The sequence below is a fragment of the Triturus cristatus genome, chromosome 3_1 (genome assembly GCF_964204655.1).
Source record: "Triturus cristatus chromosome 3_1, aTriCri1.1, whole genome shotgun sequence".
Lineage (NCBI taxonomy): Eukaryota > Metazoa > Chordata > Amphibia > Caudata > Salamandridae > Triturus > Triturus cristatus.
In genome coordinates, this window is record NC_140583.1 from 791,052,015 (window position 1) to 791,070,869 (window position 18,855).

General features: G+C 43.5%; 1 protein-coding gene and 1 long non-coding RNA gene across 10 annotated transcripts in view; one reads left to right on the forward strand and one right to left on the reverse strand.

The window, feature by feature from the left end:
* LOC146861042 (uncharacterized) overlaps window positions 1-18,855 on the forward strand; it is a 115,519-nt gene that overhangs the window by 73,916 nt on the left and 22,748 nt on the right. The window lies entirely within an intron of this gene.
* Window positions 1-18,855, reverse strand: part of LRRFIP1 (LRR binding FLII interacting protein 1) — a 458,695-nt gene that overhangs the window by 21,869 nt on the left and 417,971 nt on the right. For 5 of the 9 annotated variants that reach the window (XM_085645077.1, XM_085645078.1, XM_085645075.1 and 2 more), the window contains 2 exons: window positions 9,763-9,812; window positions 8,997-9,114 (listed from right to left, as the gene is read on the reverse strand). In XM_085645077.1, the coding sequence (XP_085501203.1) occupies window positions 8,997-9,114; window positions 9,763-9,812 (168 nt within the window). The remainder of the gene's footprint in view (window positions 1-8,996; window positions 9,115-9,762; window positions 9,813-18,855) is intronic. The other 4 variants (XM_085645079.1, XM_085645080.1, XM_085645076.1 and 1 more) reach the window with 1 other exon arrangement.

Genomic DNA, 18,855 nt, shown 5'->3' on the forward strand with positions numbered 1-18,855 from the left:
ATGCACCTAAAAATAGCGGTAGCAATTGTCCCACTGTAGACCTCCTTTCATGTCAGTGACCATTGGACGCACAACTGGAAGAGAAACACGGCAGAAAAGACTGCAAGCTACAGGAGTGGGACTTGTGGGGCGACGTCACAGAATGCTTCCACTGCAGCAAAGAGGAGTCTATGTAAAGAATGACCAAGTCCAGAGAGCCACAAAATGCGAGTCCTTGATTTCAAGCAGCCTTAGGATGGGCCTTGTGTGTTCTGCAATACTCCCCCTACTTCAGGAACAAAGGTGGCTTGCCACAACACTAGTTCCCGATTGCCCTGTCAATCCATGAAGTAGGCTGAGCAAGCCTTGTAGCAACAGTCCCTACCGACACAGGAGCAATACTTTTCTGCTGTCCCTAATGTGCCTGAAAAGTGCAAACCAGGCCCTGTGAGCACTGTAGTGCTTCTGCCAACTGCAGGATAAAGGGCAAGTATCCTGCTGTCAGAATCCCTCATGACCCTGTCAATGCAGTCACACCAAGCAGTACAGGTCCTGTAGGAGCCCAGCCACAGGTCAAATCTCTGATGTTACAACCAAGCAGAAGCTTGCCAGCTGTGAGCTATGTGAGTGCTGCAATGCTGTTCCATACTGCATGAACAATGGTGGCCTTGCCACTGAACTAGTCCTTGTTTTTCTGCCAATCCTTCAGGAAACATACACTTCTCAGCAGGAGCAGGAGTTGCTCCCTCCTTCATATGACAAGTGAAAGCAGCAATGCACCAGCTGCATGTCTCAGTGAGCATTGTAGTAGAAACTTGCCAACTGTAGTACGGGCAAGGCAAATAGTGCAGCTCTGTTCCTTTGCACTTGAGGGTTAACAGAAGTCCTGCTGCTGCACAAGTTTTTATGCCACCGTCAAAAGGAAAAATGCAGTTCATTGGCCACAGGGAAGATTACACTGACACAGGTGATGGGTAGCAGACTGCCGATACACCTCCATATCCTGCGGACTGTATTATCGTCCCTTTGGCATCAAAACAACCCTGTTGCTCACTCCTCAGCCTTACCACCTTTTGGACACAAGGATGGCTTGAAATGATCTGCAGCTGCCAGAAGCAGCAACCTTCCTTTGCTCACCTGGTTACCAACAAGATTGTGAACCCCAGGCAGCAGAATCAATTTACTGGAGTTACAATTCCCTTTCTTTAACCACATGTCTGTAATGCCCAAACAAATCAGCTGGTGATCCAGGATCAGCTCCTCATTTAACTGAATTGCATTTTATAACTGGCATGTTTTTACAAGGCCTCCCTTACATCTGCATCCTAATGGCAGTTAGGGCTGTGCATAATTGTTATTCCACAAGTGTAATCTAGTGTTGAACTCCTTAGGGGTTCACATATAGTTCCCAGTTATTTCATTAACTACGCTTACGCAGTCCTAGAATTTTTTTTGTTCGACTCATTTGTTTGGCCTATTCTAGTATATGTATTTGTCACACAGTAGAGAAACAATACTTGTATAACGCTTGCGAAAAGGTTTTGAATTTTGATGGTCAGTTCTATTCTTGTCACATACGGATGGTTGAAATCCAACCTTGGCACTAAAAATTTTGCAGAAATGATTTTTGCTTAAGGTCAATATTTATGTGAAATACGCATAATACACCTAGTTCTCCGGCATTTGATTTTTCATATATTCACATGCTTAAATCTTTGCCTGTTAGGCTGGGAATCTCTGGTAGACCTAAATAGCAGTAAACAGTGTTAGATTTTCCAAAGGCCTCAACAAAAGTATTTGTTTAGTAGCATATCCACCGCATTTGAAACAATCTAAACTTCAGTTTATGAAGTGAAAGTTCTGAGCTTTCCTACTTCCTCTACAGGCCACAATAGTTCAAATGTCTAGTGGAACTCTTGTGAGGGATTCCCTGAGAAGAGCTCTGCTCTAACCTTTGTTTGGCCTCTATACAGTTACTTCTCGACATTTACTCTTCACCTTTCATCAAACTGTAATCAGTTGTTAGGGAATTTTGAGATGTTTATCTCATCACTGGTCCATGGGAACAGTCAACTGTTCCTGTCACCATGACTGAAAATAAGATTAGAAGAGCTCTCTCTTCAAATCCTGCTGTGACTATGTCTAAAGGTAGCCTTACGCAAAGGATCATCATTGCCAGTGTATTTACTGTCTTATTCTACACACAAAGCAGAAGTTATTTATAAAACATCTCCCTCAAAAACCCTTCAAAAGGGGGAGAGGAGGTTGGCACTTTGATGGAAAGCAATAAAAATTCCAGTTCCAGGGGGCATCCTCCTTCTCTGGGGATGATCCCATGAAAAGTGCCTCACTAGGTTTATCTACAAAGGCATTGCAAAAACAGAAACTTCTGATACTTCTTGATTTGGAGCAGACTAAAAAAAAAAAAGCACCAGCAGCCACCTCCTCCAAGGAAAGGTCTGGGTTCTCCTAAGAGGCATTGCGAGAAAAAAGGAAAAGATAATCCTCTGTTAAAAATATAGAGAAAACCTAGCTCTCAAGTGGCCTTATCAGACGTACCCATCTCACTATTGATGACGAAGAAGAATCGACCATTGTCTATTATAATCACTCTACTGATACTGCTCCAGCAAAAGCACCGTCGATGACCAGACCCTCGTCTACAGCAGTGACAACTAGACCCACAACAACGGCACCGTGGATGTTCATCATTTCCCCACTGACAAACGTCCCATCAAGGACAACTTTGTCGTCGGCGAACACTATCTTTAGCATCAACTGCACTCACCATTAATACCACCTCTTCAATGAGAACAACCTATAGTCATTGGAAATACTTTTAACAGAGGTTTTTGGACATTCTCCTATGAAGCTTTCAACCAAACTACCTTCCCAAATTTTTGATTCAGAATTGGAAGACAACATCAACTATCAAGCGCAAACCTTACATGGATTATGAGGAAGAGGGATACTAAAAGGATGAGTACCAGCCCTAAACGTTTGCGGCTGAAAATACCTGGAGTAAAATTGCGGATTCCTTTAGGATTTTGGGGCAGCTTATTTTGCTCATTTCAATAATAGGAGAAGAATGTCCTGCTGTAGCTCTTGCAGGTGTAAATAATGTTCTTTTCTGGCAGGACAAGAAGGTGGTTTCTGCACAAATTCATACATGTTTCCTTTTCACATGAACTGAAGGACCCAGCTTTCTGTTGTTATGGGTACCTATGATTGACAAAAAAATAAAATTCTGCCCCCGACTAGACGACCTCTGGAGGGCAATACTCTATCTCAGGGACCTCAACAAACTCCTCAAAAAGCAATCCTTTTCTGATGGTGACTATCCAGAAATTCCTTCTGATGTTGCAGGTAGGTGCTTTAAGATGCATACTTTCATAGCCCTATATACTGGAATTACAGGCAAAACCTCTACATTTTACTGGCGGGCAGCACTATCAATTCAAGGCATTCCCCTTCGGTATGATATCTGAGCCTTGTATCCTTACACAGTGGCTAGCCCCAATGGCTGCCTTCCTGAGACATCAGGTTCACCAAGCGTACATTTGCTCCTCAAAGCTCCATTAAGGGAAGACGCAAAGGACTGCCTGCATCAGCCTTTTTTTTTGCAGACTGGGCCGGACACTGAAGACCGAAAAATCTTAAATTGACCCTGTAACAAAACTACAGTTTTTAGGGCAATCCTCGATACACAACTAGGAAAAACTTTCCCTTCTGTGGAAGGGAGGAAATAATTCCCGGCCACGGCAAAAACCTTTGGTGTCAAACAAACAGTTTCGATCAGACGATACAAATCTCTCCTGGGTCTAATGTCATCCTGCATAAGACGTATTTCCTTCTGCACGCTCAGGACGAGGCCCATACAAGATGAACTAGATGGACAATGGTCACAGATGACTGAATATTGGGATAGAACAGTCCAAGTAACAAGACAACTCAAACCAGCTCAGCTGTGATGGGAGTTTCCATCAAACCTCAATGCAAATATCTCTCTCGACAGAGATGGAGGTTAGGGATAATAACAAATGCATTGATGGAGGACTAAGGAGCCCACATGCTGGTGCTAACAACCACAGATAACTTGGCGGATATGGAGAAGATGCTCCACATCATTATCCTGGAGTTACAAGCAAGAAAACTGGATCTGAAATCTTTTCTTAAGAGGTTGCATGACAGGCAGTCCTCATCTGAACTGACAATACAGCATTGATGTATAACATCTCAAAGCAAGGGGGAGCTAGGTTTTGTGCTCTCTCTACATAAGTATATAGGTGTGAGACAGGGCTATTTCCAACCAAGAAGATATTACAATTGAACACCATTCAGGATGTCAGAATACCCAAACAGATGGACTCAGTCAACTGCTCTCAGACTACCACAATTAGGAGCGCCACCAAGAATAAGTGACTTCATTTTCAGAAAGTGGGGCCACCCTATGTTGCACCTGTTTGCCACATCCCAGAACAAGAAATCTCAGTATTACACCAGCAGGTACAGGTAACCAGTTATCAAGGACAATACCAAGGTTGAACATATTTGCTTATGCCTTTCCTCTGTCTCCCCTGTTGTCCCTTTCCCCCAGGGTACTAAGAAAGGCTAAAGCAGATAATTCTTCCCTGTTACTCATTGCCCCAGCTTGCCTCGCCTGTACTGGTAAAGACACTTACTGAAACTATCTGCACACATAGCAATGTGGCGCAAACTGCATTTCTGGCTCCTTTCCGACCACAGCTGAGAAAAAATCCACTCAATCTCAGGTCCCTCAGCCGGACATCCTGGTTCCTGATCACCTAGTGTTTGGCCATTTGGACATTCCACCTAATGATGGCAGACATATTCTGGTACAGACATGTGTGCTTCCATCCACAAAGACTTATAAAGCCAAGTGCAAGTGCTTCTGCACATTGTGTAAAAACAGGGACCTCAGCCCCATTTCAATGGAGCCCTGTCATATCCTTCCATACTACTGCACCTGGCCAGAAGTGGCCTTACGTATTTTTCCGTTAGAGTCTATCAAGCGGCATTCTCAAGATTCAAAAGGAGGACAATTAATTATCCTTGTTCTCACAAAGGTTTGTGAAATAATTAAGGCAAGAGCTGTTTACAACCTCTCCCCCATATGGTGCCTCCAGTGCTTTGGGAGTTGAACACAGTATTAAGAAAACTCATGCTGCTTCTCTTCGAACTGATCCACAAACCAATGAAAATTAATTTCCTGGATGACAGCTCTTTTGCTTGCTCTCACATCAGGAGTGTTGGGGAGTTGCAAACTTTTACATCAAAATAACCCTTTCTTGGGCGCAAGTGTTAGACATTGATATCCACTTTGATACCCAACTCCCTCGTTTCCCGGGCTATGTTTTGTTGGGACTTCCAAACCCCCTCACCTTTCCACTTCGATCACGAAGGGGCCGACACATCGCACTAGAGTTGGGGGTGGCCCATCAAAATATCTTATCACACTGGCGGACAGCCACACAGCCCACATACCTGGGTTGGCTTCACAGATTATGGCGGGTACTAGGCATGGAGAGAATATCTCTCTCAATTACCAACCCAGGGGGTTTCCTTTCAGGAGCTCTGGAAACCCTTTGTGTCGCTTTTATCCTCTGAGTTTAAAGAGCTTACATGCCCAAGGTACTTGAGACTACTGCGTCTGACAGAACCACCCCATACAACTCCACAAGTAGAGGAACCACACTAGAGATTATGGGTCACGTTAAGCCAATAGATATAGGTCAGGAATTGCTCTGGGACGTTTCTCACAGAGTGTTATGCTATGTTACAGCTAGAGCGGACGGGGGCGTGGGCTTGTTCTTTTTCTTATCCTATCCATTTACATCCTAGCCAGCCCATTTGTTAGGGCCATAGCCATACTTTCAGACTGCATTGTACTGTGGATTGTTTGGTTAACATGAATCAATAAAGAAATGTAAACACAAAAGAACCCTTTCCCGAAATTTAAAATGACAAGGTCATCCTTCAAAATAGCCCAGAGATAATGCAAAAGTGCCTGCAGACTTTTACCTGCCTAATACTACAACGTCAGCAGAAAACCCACTGTGCTTGCTCGATGAATACACCGGTGCATCAGATTTTACATTGATAAAACATTTTCTCACAGGACAGCGGTTTGTGTCCTATGGTCACCCACGAAGAGGACAACCTCTGTCGAAACAGGGAGCAGCACGTTGGCTGTCTGATTTAATCACCCTCTACTACAACAAGGCAAAGCATCCATTCCAGGGCAGAGTGAGGACGTTTCACCAGAAGCATACTGTTTGGATATCAACACAGCGGCCAACTGAGCAGTGGGACAGGCATTTCTCTGCAATATTTTTCAGTAAAAGTGAGCTTGCTCTGCTTGTTATTTAGATTCAAGAATGTTAAACATATGAAATATCCAATCTGGAAGAAGAAGTTATTTAACTTTAAATCCAGTTCTCCAGTGTTGGTATATTTTATTTATCCCCCCACCCCCCCTTAATCATAGGCTCAGTTTCTATTATATACTTTTCTCACACTTGTTACTTGAAATGTGAGCAGTAATGGCCTTTTCGGGGGAAGTATGAGAGCTCAGCACTTCTACCACTCAGGCTGAAGTTTGGGTTGTTTCAAATGCTATTACACAGACTCTTGTTGTGACCTATGGCCATTTTAACACTGTTTACAGCTATTTAAGTTTACTGGGGATTTGAAGCCTGACGACGCGCAATGATCCAAGCATGTGAATTCATATATGAAAGAAGAGGAGAACTGGAGCTACAATAATGAATTAATTTCTTCTCCTGAACTAGGGGTCGGATGTACGTAGGTAATCGTTCGCGATTATCACAGAGAATTTTAGCAATTCGTTATTTGGTAATCGGGAATACCCATGTACAGATGTATGGTTTACACATGTTCGATTCCCAGTGGGTCACAAATAGACCTACCTTATGAATATCAATGAGGTATGTCTTAGTTTGCAACCCATTGGGAATCGCAAAAATGACTGGGATGGTGGCCTGCTGGGATCAGCAGTCCACCATGTCTGTGATTCTTTTTAAATAAAGCATTTTTTTTTTATGCAGCCAGTTTTCCTTAAAGGAAAACGGGATGTGTTTCAAAAAGAAAAATTGAAAGTTTTCTTTTAATTTTTTAAGAGCAGGCAGTGGTTCAGTGGACCACTGACTGCTCTTAAAAAATGTTTTAACAAACATTCACAACTGGAAAGGGGTCCCTTGGGGACCCCTTCCTATTTCTGTATGGGTTACCACCTACTTGAAGTAGGCAGCAAAATGTAAATGTTTTGCAACAACATTTCGGTTGCAAAACATTCATACATACCACTGCGAATCGGTATTAGTAAGGGATGTTCTAAACTCGGCCCATCCTAAAACCGAATCGCAAACTCAAATTATGATTCGGTAATAGGTAATCGAATCGCAAAAGGGGATTTACACGTTTAAAAAAAAAAAAAGTTTTGCATTTTATTTACAAACAGGCCGATTCTGTGAATCAGCCTGTTTGCAGACACAAAAAGTATTTGTACACCTGGCCCCAGGTGTTCTCAATGTGAATAAAGCTAAGTAAATTTGCACAGAAATAATGGCAGGTGGGCTGGACTATGTTGCATCATCCCCTGCTTTTTCCTCATTTATATTATTCTGCAGCACACCGGGGTAACTTAATCTTAGGATTGTTAATGTTCACAGAAACTAATACAAACGAGTGTTAAATCAGCAGTGGCTCTGCCAAATGTATTCAAGTAATTTACCTGACCGTTTCCTTGCTCCCTTGATTTGTACCTGCCATTTTGTCTTGCTGAGAGATATCTCTAGCTGCTTTGCCCGCCTCATATTTTCCCAAAAAAATCATAATAAAAACGCACACATATATACATACAGGGTGCTTTTAGCCTGTCTTCCTCCTCCATTGGTCTGTTCAAGTGTCATTCATATTTTAATTCACTCCACCACAGCACATATCATGGGGAAATGGGTCAGTCAATGTCATCCTCTGCAGGTTTTGCACTGTGGGTGACGGCATTTTGCCTCATTTTTACAATTTATTTTTTTTGTCAACATTGCACTTTTGCCCCCCAAAAAAAGAAAAAATGCAATTGCACGCTTGTAAGGCCAGGTCTGTTGGCTTTGTCAATGCTGGTTTTAAATTGTAGTCAATTTTCATTACATGTTATATATATATGAATAGCACCGTTAGCCAGCTTCTGAAAAGGGGTATAAACAGCCCCTCACTCTATTGGCATTTGTAACACCACAAACTACGCATGCAAAAATTTAAAAGCCCAAAATACAAACATATCAGAAATATCACACACAAACAAGGAGAGGGGAACAGTGTTAATATATTTTAGCTCTGTCCAGTTAAAGACTAGGAAGCGTTTTCACTTGGTAGATAGGTCATAAATTGAATGCAACATTGTTTTATGATAGGTGGGAACAGCATGGGATGGGTGACAAAAGCACAGTGATCTAAGAGAAGAACTAGACTTGGGGGGTAGGTATAAAAGGCTTGGGTGCTGGACAGGAGAGAGAAGTATTGACAGGAAAATGAGCTATTGGGAGACGAAAGGGACCACTCTGGACAGCGATACCTTTACACTAGTACAAATGTTACAATATCTCTAAATCGGCGTTCCTCTATCTGCTAAGGACCCTCCACCAGAGCACTTTAAAAGTAATGGAGACAACAACAATATAAGATATACCAGAAAGCTCAATGTTGAGGCTAGAAAAAAAAAAACAGAGCGAAACCACACCCACTTTCATATTAAGAAGAAAGCCTGGTGAACACCCACCGCACCCATGCAGCCAGTAAATGAGAATTCACCATGAAATTCTAAGCCCACTCCATAAAATTCCCTTTCTTAGGATTGGTCAGTATCCCATGGCTGTGCAAGGTTGACCCGGGCTATGTATTCGGGAACAGGAGCCCCAAAACAACGCAGAATGTTAAACAAGATATAAAGAAACGAAGAGGAAAACTAAGCTCATTACTTTGTAAGTCCAACACATGCACATCGGTACCATTCTCCAAGACCTCCTCGTTACAGTTGGGGCTCTCTGTCCGCGGGTTCTTGGGTATTCCTTCAATTTGGGCTTTCAAGCGTTTGATCTGTAAAAGTGACGAAGACAGTGACATTTGCATGAGGTCACCAACTGCAGAGAAACGGCTAAGCATGCCTCTGACAATAGCCAATAAATTAAATCAAATGATGCGAGGTGCATTGCAACCATGCAGCACTCAATATTCATTCCCACAAAGGCCGAACTAATGGACATTACGGTATACTGTGTAACCGAGTGTTGGTAGGGTTCAAAACCATATGCTAACGCTAGGTAGTCAGCAAGTTCCAGAATCTAGTCCATCTGTAAGATTTGGTGCCTGGGGAAAAATCTGTTCCTTGTCAGCCTCATTATCCACTTTACGGCAAAGATCCCACAGGCTCCACAGCACCCCATTTGTTACCCTCAACTCACTAGGGATTACTTTAAGATGGTACCTAGCAGCAGCTTTCACAACGTCCTAAACTGAAGGGAAATATAAAGTTACTGAAGACATAAAAGGGTGACTTGATTTTATTTTCTTGCAAAATACATTTTACAGGCAAGACACTTCACTGTCTAAAATATTACACATGCTTAGTGGTATTTCATCATTTAACGAAACTCTCTGGTGGTCATGGCTATGCTCTTTAACATGCTATAAAACTGCAGTCAAATAATGTGTATGACAGTGGAATTTGCAGATGATGAGCTTTACCTGTTCTAGGAACAATTCCCGTTCTTCCACCAGCTTCTTCAGCCTTATGTCTGGTGACGGAGAAACAAGAGCGAAAGAACTTCAGTCAAAAGCTTGCACAGGGCTGCCTATGGGGATCACAGCAGATGGAGATCCGCTCTACGGTTAGCCAATGGAATGATGAAGGCAAGACACGTACCACATCCGGTGATGTCACGGACAGGACTGGGAAGGGATGACAGCCAAGGAGACACAACTGCCAGACAGCTCCACAGCACATGCCGGTCACTTCCGTAGCATGCAAATGGGCTAGTTCGTCTACTGTGGGGGTAACATGCAGGGAAGCTAGTGGGAACTTAAACAAAACTGCAATACAAAACCTTAAAAGTGACTTTCACAAGGTTAGAATGCAAACATTTACAGGATATCAATGGAAGACATTGAAGCAGCTCACAACATGATTACTAAGACCCGGCAATATCATCATCGGCCCTTTTAGGAAGGCATACATTTTTCTGAACACAAACAAACCCAAATTCCCTTCACTGTGGAATCAGCCATATAGATCAACTACTTGGCTACAGAGACGGAGAGTGGAAAGGTGGCATGGTGTTGACATTCTTGGATTGGACTCTTATTCGTTCAGATCAACTGCAATTATTGGTTGTTTGGGAAAGCCGACACATGCTTCGCTCTGGACGCCCAAGTGGAGATGGACCCATACGGAAATTCATGACATGACTACTCTCAAAAGATAAAAATGTGTTGTAATCCTAAATCTACGGAATTGACTGCCTTTGGCTACCTGTATCTTATTGTGTACGTATACAAGAATGCACATACTCACGAAAATACATGCACAGACCAAATCACGTGTCCATTGATCTAAACAAGTATTGATTGCATCTGATCTGAACTAAGAAGAGTTACAACAGAGATTAAAGAAATCATGCCTTGTTCTGTCTCACTGCCTACTTCTTTTAATGCCTGAAAAAAAAGTATAAAACTATCAAGAACCTTTCACAGAATGTGTAGAACAAATCCTTTTCCCTTTCATTGCGTCATTTTGTACATGCTCCAGTTCTAGTATCCCTCATCAGACTCATCATGCTAGCAGTTTGCCTCAGTATTGACTCCCAGCTGTCCATGTGCTCGAACAGTGTCTGGAAAAGTATACAAACAGTCCACAGGGCTGTGTAACATACATGTCCTAATTTGAAATGCATTAATTATTAGATAACATGCTTTAATTCTCCATAGTCAAATGATAAATGTGATATTATGGAACCTCTCACATGCAGGACGTATCAGAAAATGAGATAGGGCCATATAACAGGAGAAAGATCTTAAGGTCATCTTGTCCAATGACCTCAAAGATTTGAATCCATGTTAAAGAACAGTCGAGAAAGACAGAGGAATTTTAAGGTGAAACCAGCAGTAAACAAGATGTTACTGGGGTGTATCGTTATTTGCACATTAGGGGAAAAGCGGGGGGGGGGGGGGGGGGTGTCAGTGCTGGCCTCGCTCAAAGTATTATTGTCAGTCAGTCAAAATGCTTTATTTCGATCACACAGATCTACAAAGTAGAAAATAGACACAGTTTACAGAGTACTAAATAGATTTTTTGTTTTAAAGACAGTCCAGCTGATATCATAAAACGAATAGAATTATTAAGACAGAATAAAACAGTTCAAAGGCTAAATACATTTACAGTTTACAAAAGACCCCACTGTTTTCATCTCAGTTATAGCTGCTCGGGAGGGGACTTACACATCTTATAGGCACTTGGAGCATCCTATCTAGGTTGCCATAGAAATTTGGCTATCCCGAAGACATGGGGCCTAGATGTACTGGTACTTAAAACTCTAAAAGCAACTTGGTATCCCCTTATTACCAAGATTCTTACAGTGGAACAATCCAATTTGCACGCAAACTACTGTACTGGGGTCAAAAGTACAATAGGTGTTCCAGTGTTTCTCCCCTCCCTACCCCCACGTCAGACACTGGTCATCACCCTCGTTTCCTATAGACCAGTTAAATATAAAGGATTTGACCAGAAGGATACCATATCTAAACTGCAGACATAGTTTGCGTGCAAAAAGATGGTTTGATTTCATCCGTTGATACCTCAAAACTCATAGATGGTTTAAAATCAATATTAGATAAAGTGAGACTACCTGTGCTATTAGTCACTATGTCCATAGCTGCTGCTACCCAATACATTTTTGATCTTTTCTCTAGATATCGGACACAGTTGGTCCGGGAAAAGCCAATAAACATCTAAACTCAACCACTGTAAAAGAGTTTTAGTAGCATGAAACCAGGGGATTTTGACTACTCTCGGATGGGTCAACAAATCTCTGGCACCTCCACAATAGGGTTCAAGATCGGCTACGGTCCATAAACGATACCAAAACAATAACATTTCGCATTCAATTTTGTGCAAATATCTTCCTCTGGGCAAGATCTAGATACAGGACGACAAGAGGCATACTCATTGGAAGTGAAAGGATAGACCTCATAATTCTTTCTACTCAGTTTTGGAGGCCATATTTCCAGAAGTATAAAGCTTAATTTGAACTGTCGAGAAAAAAGAAAACAAGATGATGCGGTGCTGAGACAATAGCATACCTTTAGGGTATAAATAACTAGATTCCTAGAAGACGACCATATCCTGGATGCTTCGCAGAATGGATTTCGGACTGCCCACAGCACTGAACCTGCTCTCCTTAATGTTTCTGAACATCTTTGTAGCACCTTGGATAAGGGCAGACCCTCAGCTCTGATTTTGATCAACCTGAGTGCTGCATTTGATATGGTGTCTCACCAAATTTTACTTGCGCACCTGCGAGATATTGGCATAGGTGGTGTTGCCCTTTCCTGTTTTTGCCTCTTATCTCTCTGAGCGTTCTTTTCAGGTTATCTTACAGTTCACAATATCATGAGTTGAAGCATTCCTTAGGGCTCGTCCTTATGCCCTACCTTGTTTAACATATACATCCAGCCTTTAGCTAGCGTTGTAGAATCTTTTGGGCTTCAGCTGGTATCATATGCGGACTATAGCTAGCTTATACTTTCATTCTCCATCACTTGACATGGAAAATTTCCAAAAAGACATGCTTGTGGTTGTTGAGTTGATGACTAATAACTGCCTATACCCGAATGATAACAAAACCGAGATTTTTCTTGTTGGCAAACATTGCCCTGTTTTGGATGACCATTGGAGGACTGCCTCCCTTGGCCCCCCTCCAATCCAAGCGGTCCATTAAAAATATAGGAGTGTGGATGGACAACACTCTGGCCTTTGAGATTCAAGCAAAATCGGTTGCTGGCACTTGCTTTGGTCTCTTGAGAAGTCTTAAACCTATTCTGGGTCTTTTTGACCCTATATCCGTCAAATTATAATTCAGGCAGCCGTTCTGTCTCGGGTGGATTACTGTAACATTTTATACTTAGGTGCCAATCGATGTGTTTTGACAAACTCCAGCTAGACCAGATGGATGCTGCTGCTAGGCTCCTTTTTTCTCTTCCGGGGTTTTGCTCTGCCTCAGGCCTTTTGCACAGATTACAATGCTCACTGTGGAGAAACGAATTAATTTTAAAACTCTTTGCTTTGCCTATAACATTCTATATTTCTGGGGCCTACCTATTTTGAGCCAGCATATTTCATCCTACCAACCCACACACTTCTTGTGTTCTGCCAACCAGAACTTGGCTATAGTTCCCGAAATCAGGAGAGTCAGAGCGTGCTCTGGCCCCCTCCCTCTGGAACACTCTTCCCCTCTCTGTCAGAAACACTCATACCATCTTCTGTTTAGCAAATCCCTCAAGACTTGGCTCTTCTCAATCTAGCTTCGTCACTTCTTTTCTTGGAGGGCTGTCAGCTACAGTTGTGTGCTTTGGGCCTAGCGTTGGGAAGCACCATTGTGGGGGAAGCCATGTGCTCTATAAATCTTGTAACATAACATAACAAGGTCAACTTAGTTTAATTACAGTTAAGTCTCAGGACATTGTTGCTTGTCCGTTCTGCCTCTGTCCCGTTCTTGCTTGCCATGTCCACCATCCACCCTCTCCCCCTTCGTTGCTTGTGCCTGTTTGTCTTGCCAGGAAAAAGGCCCCAATCATGGTAATGAGTAGCAAGATGCTACGAAGATGCAAATAGATGTATGCTCTCTGCTATGTCTGGTCCTAACACAGTGAATTTCTGCTTGGATACAAGATGACACTTTTTTGGGGGGGTGAGGGGGTGGGGGAGGCAGAGAATAATTTCTATTTTCAAAAAACAATCCCTTCCCCTCGCGATCAGCACTGGCTGCGTCACAGCATTCTCTTTTCTTTCTAACTTTCAGCCATTCACAGCAGCCGCGTTGTTGTACAACATGGTTAAAAAAAATTGCCAAAGTCAATATCTCTCCCATAGGAAAGAACTATTGGCTTTGCCAGTGCTGGCTTCTTTTGTGAGAAGCACTCTGTGAGAGTGAATGCATTTTCAAACTGTCACTCAGGTGTTTTATCTCCCTCTACACACCTTGTTGCTCTCTGTTGTTAGTGCGCTACTCCCCACACATCTCTCTGTTGCACTCACCCATGTGGTCCTCCCCTTGTTAAACAGAAACACCTGATTATAAATAATAACTCGGTTCTGATATGCGAATTGGCTTGCATTGTAACCTTGTTAAGGGATTATGTCTCATTTACAATATGGATTCAGTTTGACGTAATGCTCTTGTTCCTGGCACCTGGGTTTTCTCCTGAATGGCTTGTGTGCAGGTGTAGTAAGAAATCTAGCATCCACTAAGGGGATAACCATCTTTTTGAGCAGCTGGACTAGTGAGAATTGGAAGAATAGTCTGCAATGTCTTGTAAACTTTACCAGATGTCCTGAGGGCAATGTTGCCTGGACCAGGCATGGCCCACGAGGGATTAAGGAACCGGCAGACTCCCCTGCCTTTGTGTCTTATGATTAAGCTCTTACAAAGAAAAGGAAAAAAACTCACTCGAAAAACAAAGAATTTCGCCTCTTAACCACCCATTAGCCTGGTCTACTCCAGGGTGAAATGGATATTCCTGCACCCAGATCCTTTTACTAAGGTTAAAGGGCGTTTTAATTACAGTTGCCCAGTCACTGCCACGTACAATGCCTATTAGTGTAAGGAAACGGGAGAAGTAACACATCGTCTGTGGTGGGCTTTGAAGCCAAGGTACAAACTGTAAGAGCAAACATTGTTGCTGTGGTGAAGGTGTGGGTCGGACCCATGCAGATATCCGAGAAAAGTTTGGATGTGACGGTAATTTGCAAAAGAAGCAGGAGTTTACCACCGGTAAGACACATCCGTCCGGTTGCAGTACCATTATGGCCACTTGCGCATCAAGATATATAAAAGTAAGTACCATTTAGTCAAACAACTAAACACAGGGAACCCCGTAACGGACTAACACCGAACAAGTGATTGAAGATCTTACAGCCATACTCTGGGAAAAAGTAAGATTAGCACATACAATAGATACAGATTTTCACATTTAACCTGGGACTTTTAATACAGCTGGCCTGCGATACATTGGATAAACTTTAAAACTGAATTGGCCCTAAAGAAGGTAGTTATTGGCGAAACATGTACTGGCTACAACTGAAGATTGGTACATCTAATAAAGAAGACTATGAATACAGTTACGTTGGACATTGAATTGATAACTTTGAGTGCTCGAGGGAGGATCCGATTGTTGCATTGTAGAATGTCACATTTTACGAGTAATTTGGTGGCCACTTATACTCTCTTGAAGCACCAGAGACGATCTGGAATTAGCATAAATGTATTGGACTTAAATGATAAGGAAAGTGTGCGCCTGCGCATTCCTAGACACCACCTTTAGAACTTTTACTGTTATTGGGGTTGTAGAGTCAATTAGAGTTGCAGCTGTATCGATCAGGCCAACAGTCATACTAGAATATGCAGTGATATCCCATCCTGTTATAAACCCATGCTGCTACTGGGTTATGACAGCGGAGCTCATTTGAGAGGAAGAGCTTAACATAAGTCTTGGCATCAATATTTACATTAGTGATAGGTTGATAAGATCCCCATTCCATGGAACATTTTTTCAGTGTAAAAAAGTGTGGCAGTATAAGCCTACTCCAAGGCAGTGAGGCTACCGGTCTTCCACTAGTTCTTGTATAACTGTCAGAAATATACGAACTTAGATGTGTGCCATGCTTTATTTTAGTCCTCTAGGAAAACTATATATTATAGTTTAGCCATTTTTTTATATTAAAAATAGCCCTCCCTGTGTATTCATGCTGGCTTGACTCTGGGGTAATCCTTTTATCCAATAGATATTTAGGGAAGACTGATATGTTTGGAAGGATACCCTACTTACGTTTATCAGTTGTGTCATGATTCTATATTTTTATCTCTTGTGCAGATGTTCAGCAAATTTGTAGTCACAAAGAGAGGCTTTTTAAATATCTCCAAATATTAAAATGTTCTATATGGAACTGGGTCTGTGAGTAATTTCTTCCCATAACAATACCCTGAAATTTTGGGGAAATTGGGTGAAATCATGTGAAGGGTGTAAAATGTTTTAGGCCGCTATTATTGCGTGTGATTATTCTAGGCAAGGGCATAGGAAAATTATGTGAGACACAGACAGGAGACTTGCTTGAACACCACATTTTCCTCTGTTAAACCTTTTTCTCCTTAAACCAGTCTCCAGCAGGTAAAAACAGGCATAAATTCTGCAAACGTTTGTGATATGTGAAATTTATTAAATTTCACACAGAGTGTAATATGTTTAGGAATTATGCAAGGTTACTCAGCCAAAACTGATTCTTAATCTTGATATATTTCAATAAATTCCTTACTTTGGGACAATTATGTTGACTCCTGAGATACATACAAGATCTACTCTATATCAAGCCCTTGTTGGGGGACAGTATATTGAAGAGGTATTTTGAGAATAATATCGAAGACACATGAATATAAGACCGTGTCTGACTTTTATCATACGCATGCCTAGCTGGCACATGGTGTAAGGTTGAGAAAGTGGATTGTTCCACGTCCCCAACCTTGCAACATGCATTCTGTCCAGCAATATAATACCATTCATGGCTTCTCTCACACAATCCCACCCTGCCAATTCGGCAACATGGTGTTAGATTGGAGAGGTGGCTTGATTCACATGCACCAAGCGAACTACAGATAATCTACACATTCCCCTGGATCAAGCCGTAATGACAACAATTGTTCAAATGTTTTAATTATATCAGAAGAGTATCCTCTTGCTGTTAACTGGTCACACAGGTTGACTTTTTCCTTGTCCAACTCCATAGACCTCTACAGTTGCTTTGTGAGCTCCTGGAACTTGAAAACAAATGTTCACACTTTAGCATAACTGGTGAGAATGAAAATATTTGTTAGATTTTGGGAATCTATACTATTTCTGTGGGGACTAGTAAGGCTGATGCCCACAAAGACCAGAGCCCATAAGCCTGCTATGGGCACCGCATTTGGATGTGGTTAAAGTTAGACATTTAGAAAGATTTTTCCAACGCTCATCACAACAAACAGTATCTGTGGGATGCCTATAGCGCAAGACTGGACAACCCAACCACCTCCTAGTCGACAACTGCTAAAAAGATAATACATGATGCTGGAGTAGTAAACACACATGTTCAATTTCAGCCATGGCCTCCAAATCGTAGTATCATGTTCACAAACGGGTGAGGTTAGCGGCTGCATAGAGCAGTACTTTAGGACTAACGCGGATACGGCGTCGACCCGGGCGGCGGAGTGGGACGCGTTCAAGGCAGTGGTCCGGGGAGTTTGTATATCATCCACCGCTGGCGTGCGGAAGACTTTGTTGAAGGAGGTAGCGGGGGCGGAGGCCCAACTGCGGACGGCTGAGCGCGCGCATCAGGCGGGGGAGGGCGAGCTACCTGCGGTCGTGGAGGCACGGGAGGGCGTGGCGGTGTGTGTAGAGAAGCTTCGCTGCTTTGATCATAAGGAATACCTTACCCGGGCGCATGCGGAACGGGACAAGGTGGGGTCTCTTTTGGCATGGTTGGCGTCCCCGACGGCCCGCGGTACACCTATACTGTCTCTGGTCGAGGCAGGGGGGGTCCCGGTCTATTCTCAGGAGGAGATTAATAGGCAGTTCGCCAGTTATTACGCAAGGCTGTATGACAGCACCATGCGGGGAGAACCTGAAGGTTTAGCTGAGTTTCTGGTGGCGGCTCGCCTGCCCCGGCTGGACCCGGAGAGCGAGAAGGACCTCGGGGTGCTATCACCCTGGGCGAGATTCGTGCAGCAATTAAGCAAATGGCCAGGCGAAAGACCCCGGGGGTCGACGGACTGCCCATCGAGTTCTATGCGGCTTGCCCAGATTTGCTTGCGCCGCAGCTGCAAGTCCTTTACGGAGAGGCTTGGCGTCTTGGGCGCTTACCAGCCTCCGCTCGAGAGGCTATTGTGGTGCCTCTGCTGAAACCAGGAGGGGAGGCTGGCGCGCGCACGGCATACCGCCTGCTCTCCATGTTGACGGTGGACTACAAAATCCTGAGCAAAATCCTGGCGTCGCGCCTGTTGACTCATATGACCGCCTTGATCCATCCGGGTCAGGCGGGCTTTATCCCCCGACGTAACACGGCCACGTCGGTGCGACGTTTGTTACGGGTGATGGAGCTGGACCGGGACATATATCCGGAAGCCTGCACTCTGTCGGTCGATATTGAAAAGGCCTTCGATAGTGTGGAGTGGCCCTATTTATACCGAGTGCTGCGGGCTTTTGGCCTGGGGGACGGCTTTGTACGCTGGACCACCTTGCTCTGTAATGAGGCCACGGCCCGGGTGAAGACGGGGGTTACTATCTCGGCCTCCTACCCGGTGCGGAGGGGAACGAGGCAGGGTTGCTCGCTCTCCCCCTTATTGTTCGCCCTGGCTATTGAGCCGTTAGCGGCGCATGCCCGGCTGGGGCGTTCCTATGCTGGAGTTCACCTAAGGGGGGATGCTCACTATATCTCCCTGTATGCTGACGATCTGCTGATGCTTCTGGCGGATGCCGAGGGAGCGCTGAGTGGGGCGACTGCCTTGTTGGAGGCCTTTGGACGCCTCTCAGGGCTCA